General features: G+C 48.9%; 1 protein-coding gene across 1 annotated transcript; it reads right to left on the bottom strand.

The window, feature by feature from the left end:
• Nucleotides 1-338: 338 nt before the first annotated feature.
• On the bottom strand, nucleotides 339-7,571 carry LOC134147055 (protocadherin beta-16-like). The gene is made up of 2 exons (XM_062587794.1): nucleotides 5,111-7,571; nucleotides 339-1,300 (listed from the first exon to the last, which is right to left on the bottom strand). The coding sequence occupies exons 1-2, from the start codon at nucleotides 7,538-7,540 to the stop codon at nucleotides 1,181-1,183; spliced, it is 2,550 nt and encodes an 849-aa protein (XP_062443778.1). The 5' UTR covers nucleotides 7,541-7,571; the 3' UTR covers nucleotides 339-1,180.
• Nucleotides 7,572-8,196: the final 625 nt, after the last annotated feature.

The raw sequence follows: 8,196 nt of genomic DNA, 5'->3' as shown, positions 1-8,196 counted from the left end.
CAGCCTTCTTCAGGATGACCTGATTTCTCCGGCATAAAATCCAATCTAAAATGCTCTGGTTTATTCCTGCAATACTGCTCTTAGTGAGGCTATTTCCTTGGCAGTGGCTGTGACAGGTGACTTCAGAGGCACTTCAGAGAAGCTCGTTAGAGCCCCTTAACTCCTAGCACAGTTCCTTCCTCCCATACCTAACAACTGCTGATCGCCCTTCTGCTGAGCTGAGAAGTACCGTTAAAAGTCACTGCTTTAACACCACATTCATGGACTGGAAGCCTCTCTGCAGCGAACAGCAGCAAACACAGACTGAAACAGAACACTCACCCGAGGCAGATCCAGCAAGTAGGTTTTATTGGTTTTTTCATCAGACATTTGACTCTTAAAAACGTGTGAGCAACAGGAAATATCACATGAATTCGTATTTCAGTACCGAGTAATGAAAGCAAAAGAAGATAAAAAGTTTCCAGACTCACTGCATTTTACAGTGCCTTATCTTTGTTATAGAAGCTATAACCTATTTTGCTGTAAAACCACTAATACTACTTCTAATTCTCTACCACCTTACACTCAACTATCCTGAAATGCTCTATAACTATTCAATTTCATATTGTGAAAAAAAAAGGAATGCAGTCTTCATCATCCACGTTTTATAATGTGGAAAATCTGTAAAGTCTTGGTCTAATAGGCAAAGTGTGTTAAGGTCAGCCGTTTCTAACGTAATCAACTTCTGCTTGTTATTAAAGAGTTTGTTTGCACGTATTACTTCATGTCATTTAACAAATGTTTGGGGTGGCATTTAGCAGACTGCTGAAAATTAAGACAGTATTACAGAACCCCCTCCATAAGGAAAAAAATATAGAAAACATATGAAGGAAAAATTACCCTTGAAGATCTCCTTTTGGTTTTCATATTTCCCTTGATATTCAGATGCAGCAGCAGTCCCACAATCATACATCAAGAAAGGTGTAATCAGCATGCGACACAGTTTTCCTCCATCCATATCACAGTTGTAAAATACCTAAGTGAACAAAATACTACATAAGAGGAGAGTGTCCTTGCTCTCTTGCAGAGACGACTTGTGCCTTCTTGGTATTTCTTTTTGGTGTATGTTATGTCTCTTGGTTCTGGTTTCTCCATGATGGCTTTAAATGGTGCAGACAGACATGCTTGTTCTTGTCCTCATCTACTGATGGGTGAGCCAAGGGTTTTGATCGGGAATATCCTTTAACCCTATAACCTTGTTAGCAGCGCAGTCTGCTTCCACTGGCCTGGGACCCGTGTCTTCAGAGTGGGAAGCTCTGCCCTGCAAAGAACAGAGTAGAGGTCTGTAATTTGAAGGCTGAAAGTAAGCAGAAGTCAGTGAGAAGCGCACTGGTTTCCAGATATGCCTTATACCTTGGTACTCTTCTCTACCCAGAGACAAAAGTGAAGGTGGGCAGCAGAGTCTCTTTGATCCTAACAGGGCAAAGCTAAAGCCTGAACATATCCTCCTTATTATGGACATCCTAAGGGAACTACTGAAAACCATTTATGAGTCTGGGATGGGGGAGGGAGCACTGTTTCATGAGAAGATCCTAAAAAAAAAATCACTTTCATAAAAAAGAAATAATTCGATTTAATATTGATGTCTCGAGGTGAATCCTCATTTCCCACCGAGGCATTTGCATAGAAGACTTCCCTGCCTCAGTGGCTATTAAACAGGGCGATGCTGTGGGGTGACCATGACAGGATATATGGGAGTCTTCACTGTCATAGCTGTTTGTTATGTGGACTCTCATGAAATGCACGAGGTAGCTGGATCCCCCAAAACTCTGAAATTCGAGTTAAAAGGGAACCTAGACTTGATTCTAGAACAAGGAGAGACAGAGAAGTCACAGGAGCTCTTTTAACTACCATCTGTAGTCTGCTCATGCTCTTTTAAACAGTCAAGAGATTAAAGGGAACCTCAGAAATGACCCATATCAGGCGCCTACTTTGCATCATGCCTGGAAACCTTAAGTCCCTTCAACTGCGTAAACGCTGCAAACACTGGGGTATGCAGCCCAGAGGGAGGAGAAATGCTGCAAGAAAGAGACCTCTTCTGATGTCCATTAGCTTCCACCGTGCCCTTCCCAATCCCTTTACTCCCTTGCAGCAGCTGTGTCTTGGCCCACTAACAGCTTTTGGCTGATCAGTATTGGCTATGCAACGGCTATCCACTGGGTTGGACGTGAGGTACTTTCTTGCGGAGGATGTGGCTATCCTACTGGTAGGAAACTAAATTGTGATAGATCGGCCTAAGAAAATTAATATCCCCTACTAACACCTTGCTCCGTAGAGCAAAGCAAAACTGGAATCGTTCTTTTTTTTATGTAGCACAACAGAATTTAATGACGAGTGTTATTAAATTTATTCAGGACATATGCAACATACAAATACTAGAGGACATTGTAAGTTTAAACATACTCCCAAATGTACAAATATTTACTTCAAGAAACCATCAGGAAATCCCACAGTGAGAGAACATTTTAAGTATTTGCTGAGACTAAAACAACTATTCTTCTTAGAGTCACTGAGATCAGCTGCAGGATCTGACCTTTCCTTTCAGGTGGTGTATATTTTTACAGACTGTTTTTCTTGTTGCCACAGATAGCAGGAGGTTTTGGTGATAAAAGAGCAAAGTGCTCACTATGAAGGATTTGGGCTCCCTGCAGCAGGACGTTACAACCTTTGTTACTATTTTAAAACTCCTGTGCACAACACTGATATCTCTCTTATCTCAGCTCTTAACAATAGATGCCACAGAGATGAGTTGGGCTGCGTTACTTCTCGACTTCTCTCAGCATTTCTCCCTTGTCCTTCTGGTTCGTCCTCTTCCTTGGCAGCTTTCAGCTGCCTTTGGGCCACATCTCCCCAATCTCTTGCCCCTTGTCCACTGATTGTCATCATTCCAGCCACTGCAACCTCCACTGGAGGACAGAGAAATTCATAGCATTTGTGGGCCAATAGTGGTGAATGGCAGACGTTGGACCGAGAAAGATGACATCTAAGATTGAATGCATGGAATTGAAGATATTCACATGGCAGATTCAAGGCGCAGCTTGTAGGTGGGGGGATCAGATACCTTTTTTCTCTCTCTTTTGTCCTTGGACTTTTTAAATCTGGAAATAGGCATCAACTATACAAGCTGCAAACTACCCTCGGGGAAAAAAAAGAAAGAAGAGATTCGCTAAGATTACTCAAAAAGAGATAAGATCAGATTCCTAATTGTTTTTCGTATTCTACTGAGCCCACAGAGACGTCTCTAAACGGCAGGCATGTCCTGCAAATCGCTAAGCAGCTCCGGTTTGTTTTTCCTTAGTTAGCCATTAACTTTTCTTGCTGGATATGACACAGCTTGAGGAGACAAGAATAGCAGTTTGCAGAGTCTTCTTAAGAGGATAACTGGGAGAGAAGAGAGTACGAGAGTGTACCCATCTGAACCAAATGGAAATGGGAAGGAACAGCAATAACAGAAAACTACTAGAAATGAAAGATCTTTGTGCAATGCAATGGCACTCGTAATGAAAGCATTTATTTCTCCTAAGGACTCTCTTTCGTGCTTTCAAGGCTAATGCGATGCTGCAAGCAGGTGCTCTGCTCCCGTCAGAGAAAATGAAAGTCTGTGGGACCCCAGACAGTGAAACTGCCCCATGCCCAAGATCAGTGACAAGGGATCTTCATAGCAGCACTATGGACAGGGTTGCTGGTGCTTTTCATGAGCGCTTGAGTGGATCAGGAACGAACAGGGAGGATGCATTACAAAGCCCAGATTTCCACATCTAACCGGCCAATATTATTAATATATATGACAAAAATACAATGGATGTTAATGGCAGAGGTGTGCTCTGTGGCTTTCAGTAACTTGTAGAACGCTCTGGCTTTCAGCTCTCAAAATTATCTGTTCTCTTGCTTTCGGTTGTGGGCAGCGGTAATGAGCAGCAGGAACCAGATTTCTAATTTTTTAAAGTTTTGTTGCTGGAAATAAGGTGTCTCTTGGCTGGGAACACAAGAAGGGACCTCGAGTAGCTTTTTGTTACAATTTTAAAGTGATAATATGTTATTACGTGTTCAATACTTTAGTTTACATAACTAACCAGGTCTAGCCACGATTCTTAGTTCTGCCAGTCCCCTTGCCATGTTACAGTACGAGATCCGTACCAGCCTTATTTGACCCAATTTTTACACCTCTTCCGGTGTTACCTTTGAACAACTTTTGTACTCTTGGCTGGATTAAACGTGTTTCTTTGTAGTTCTTCAACTTTGCAAGAAAAACAGGGCTAAGGTAAGGTCAGAGAAGATATTCTGCTTGCAGGGCTTGCGACTTTGCACGTTCTTTTTCTGCAAAATCAGAGTATACTGGAAATTTCCTTAACACTGCCTCAAGTCAGTTCCACCACCAGCACCGATAACCACCCCAGCTTCGAATAGCTGTTGGAGGATGTTGTCAACGATAGGGCAGCCCACCATATTATTGTACCCGGAGTCCTGCTTGTTCACTCGGACAGGACCACCACCGTCCCAGGGAGGCCGTCTCTTTGGGAGCAGTATCATTCCTGCCCTGGATCACCACGGGCTCTTTGCAGTGCATGGACAGATGCCCCACCTTCTACTTCATCTGTCGGTGGCTCATATATCCATTCCACAGGCCTCGTCTTCTCATGATCCAATTGCCCACCATTCGGATGACACCAGAGACTTTATCTAGTGCAAATAATCAGAGGATCTTCCGGGTATCTGCAGTGGCGCTGTGATCCGGGTCACTTATTTCCACTTTAGTGACAATAGTCCTGGGAAAGCTGTTTTCCATTTACATCCTGCTTTATACCTCGACAGAGCGGATGCAGAAAAGTTCAGTAATCCAGCACTTGGAGTGCAGCTGGGCCGTGCCAGATCTCCATGGTAAGCCTCCACCAGCGCCTGTGAGACCGTCTCCGGCCCATGCCTTCTCTCCAGGGATTCCTGCTGCACCAGCTCCGCCTGTTTGCTACTCCCCTCTGTGCCGCACCCATAGTCAACGATAACACCTCCCCCACCCTTCCCTTTGCTCCATCCACCTCCCTCCCTGGAGCCTTGCCCCGCGCAGGTCCCTTACCTGTGCTGTCCAGTCACCTTCTTCCCTGAGGCTGGCCACGTCTTGCGAACACACAGAGCTCCGCTGGTCTCCTGGACCGGGGGGCAGTCCGGCTGGGAAACAGGGGAAGAGGGGCCTGAGGAACCGGAACTCGCTGTTGATAGTCCCGGCAGCGAAGCAGACATCGTACACGTAGCTGCGAGGCAGGGAGCCGGAGCTACCTTCCCCGGCAATCTTCGGGAAAGCGGGCCCTGTCTCTGCCTCCCTCCCCCTGGCCCGCCGCACCTTCACAACCACAATGGCCACCACGGTGATCAGGAACAGTGCCGACACGGAGGACAAGCAGATGATGAGGTACGGCGTCAGTGGCGCGTCGGGGTCGTCGGCGGGCACCTCCTCGCTGACTCGCAGGTGGGCTTCAGAAAAGCCCTCCACTAGGGCGAGGCTGAGGGTGACGGTGGAGGAGCGCGGCGGCTGCCCGCTGTCTCTCACAAGCACCACGAGTCTCTGCCGGGCCGCGTCGCGCTCCGACACGGCCCGCGCCGTGCGCACCTCGCCGCTGTGCAGCCCCACGCGGAAGAGCCCCGGCTCCGTGGCCTTGGCCAGCTCGTAGGAGAGCCACGCGTTCTGCCCCGAGTCCGCGTCCACCGCCACCACCTTGGCCACCAGGTAGCCGGCCTGTGCCCGGCGCGGCACCAGCTCGCCCACCGCCGCGCTGCTGTTGGGCAGCGGGTGCAGCACGACGGGCGCGTTGTCGTTCTCGTCCCGCACCTCCACACGCACCAGCGCCTCGGTGCTGAGCGGCGGCGAGCCGCCGTCAACGGCACGCACGGCTACCTGGAAGGCGCGCACCTCCTCGTAGTCCAGTGGACGGAGGATATAAAGTTCCCCATTCTCCGAGTTGACTGACACATTGGACTTCTTTCCCTGCTCCCACACCAGCGCGTAGCTCACGCGGGCGTTTTTCCCCGTGTCAGCATCCGTCGCGTTCACGCTGCCGATTCGGAGCATTGGGCTGTTGTTCTCCTTCACTGACATGGTGTAAACTGCCTTTGTGAACTCCGGGGGGTTGTCGTTCACATCAGATATCTGCACGAAGATGCTTTCCTCAGAACTCAGCCGCGGTGTGCCCCAGTCCATGGCCGTGATGGTGATGTTGTATTCCGCCGCTCTCTCCCTGTCCAGGGCCGCGTCTGTCCGCAGCTCGTAGTAATTGTCGAAAGTGGCTGTGAGACCGAAGGGCAAGTCCTCATTGATCGCACACTCCGTTCTCCCGTTGTCTCCAGAGTCTCGATCTCGCACTTTGAACAAGGCCACCACGGTTCGGGGTGGGGCGTCCTCGGGAATGGAGGCGGAGATGGAGGTAAGTGCTATCTCTGGGGCGTTGTCGTTCACATCCAGGACCTCCACGTGCACTTTGCAATGCGCAGACAGCCCCCCACCATCGGTGCCTCTCACCACCATCTCATGGCTTTTTGCTTCCTCGAAGTCCAGGTTGCCCGAGATCCATATCTCACCGGTGGCAGGGTTCAGCTGAAAGAGGTGGCGAGACCGCTCTGACGTTTGAGTGAAGGCATATCGCACTTTGCCATTGGACCCTTCATCGGGATCCTCAGCCGCGACTCTAACCACTAGCTGCTCCGGCGGGCTGTTTTCGGCCAGGCGTACCTCATAGACTTCCCGACCAAAGACAGGATTATTGTCATTGGCATCCAGCACCACGATCCGGACCTGAGCCGTGCCTGACCTGGGAGGTGAGCCCCCGTCAGTGGCGATGAGAAGCAAATTTACTTCTGGCTGGTCTTCGCGGTCCAGGTGCTGCTGTAGTACAAGCTCTGCGTATTTCCCCCCATCCTTTCCGGTCCCAAGATCTAGAGAAAAATGTGAGTTGGGCCCGAGGCTGTATTTTTGCAGGCCGTTGCTCCCCACGTCAGTGTCTCTGGCACTTTCCAAAGGGAAACGAGACCCCGGAGATGCCGTTTCCAGAATCTCTAGAACCATCTCCTTTTCTAGGAATACAGGGGAGTTGTCATTTATGTCAAGAATCTCCACTTCCCCTCGTATCAGTTGCAATGGATTTTCAAAGAATATCTTAAAGAAGAGTGTGCAGATATCGCTCTGTGGACAGATCTCCTCTCTGTCTAGCGTTTCCTTCACTGTCAGGACTCCCGTGTCTTGATTCAGCAGGAAATACTGCTCGTTCCCCTCGGATACAACGCGGGCCTTGCGAGCAGCGAGCTGGCTGAGAGAAACCCCCAGGTCCTTTGCAACGTTGGCCACAAAGGAGTCCTTCTCCATTTCCTCTGCCAGAGTATAGCGCAGGGTTTCAGACCCGGTTTGACAGACGCATACACAGAGAATAAACAAGCTCACTTGCCTTTTGATGCCTCTGCTCGCCATCAGTTTCCAGGAAAACCATCCTTTCGGGGCATCCTCTGTGGTTCTCAGCATTTTTACACAGCGTCCAAAGCAGAGCGGTGTTTCCCGGGAATCCTGCGGCGAGACACTATTTCTGAACCCCCCCGGAGCCTCCCAAACTCTGCACCCCGCCGCCCTTCCCGAGCAGCTCGATCGGCTTTTCTGTCTCCCTATATCCTGCTTGCTGCTGACTGAATAACTGGTGTGGGCAGAGAAACCTTCCGGTCCGTGGCCAACAGCCCCACCCAGCGTCGCAAGGGCGAATCTTTCCTTTGCCTTTCACATTCGGGGAAAGTGCTGACATTTTGAGTTTACTGCTTAAATCTGCACTCTTCGTGCCGACCTGAACCACTGTAATGTAAATACTCGTCTTTGTTTGGAAGCAGACTTACTCCTTGTATATAGGAGTTTGCTATCTCACAGTGGGGAGCTCTTCAGAAAGCTCTTCAGAAATAGCTTGTGTTTTCCCTTTATGTTGCGTAGGATTTGTAAAATCTACCACTTCCACAGTATACGTTACTGTATTTTCAATTTCTTCTCCTCTAAAGAATCACCGTAGATCATTTAGCAAGTGGGGCGGGCCAGAGAATCTCTGCTATTGAACAGAAGAGCTGGTGCCATGGAATTTATAGGGAAAGCTCCTGGAAGCAAACTCTTATGACAAGAGCTCACCATCACAGTAAAATCAT

This window comes from Rhea pennata, chromosome 14 (genome assembly GCF_028389875.1).
Source record: "Rhea pennata isolate bPtePen1 chromosome 14, bPtePen1.pri, whole genome shotgun sequence".
Classification (NCBI taxonomy): Eukaryota; Metazoa; Chordata; class Aves; order Rheiformes; family Rheidae; genus Rhea; species Rhea pennata.
Note: the sequence above shows the minus strand (reverse complement) of the source record. Positions and strands in the feature narration are given on the sequence as shown.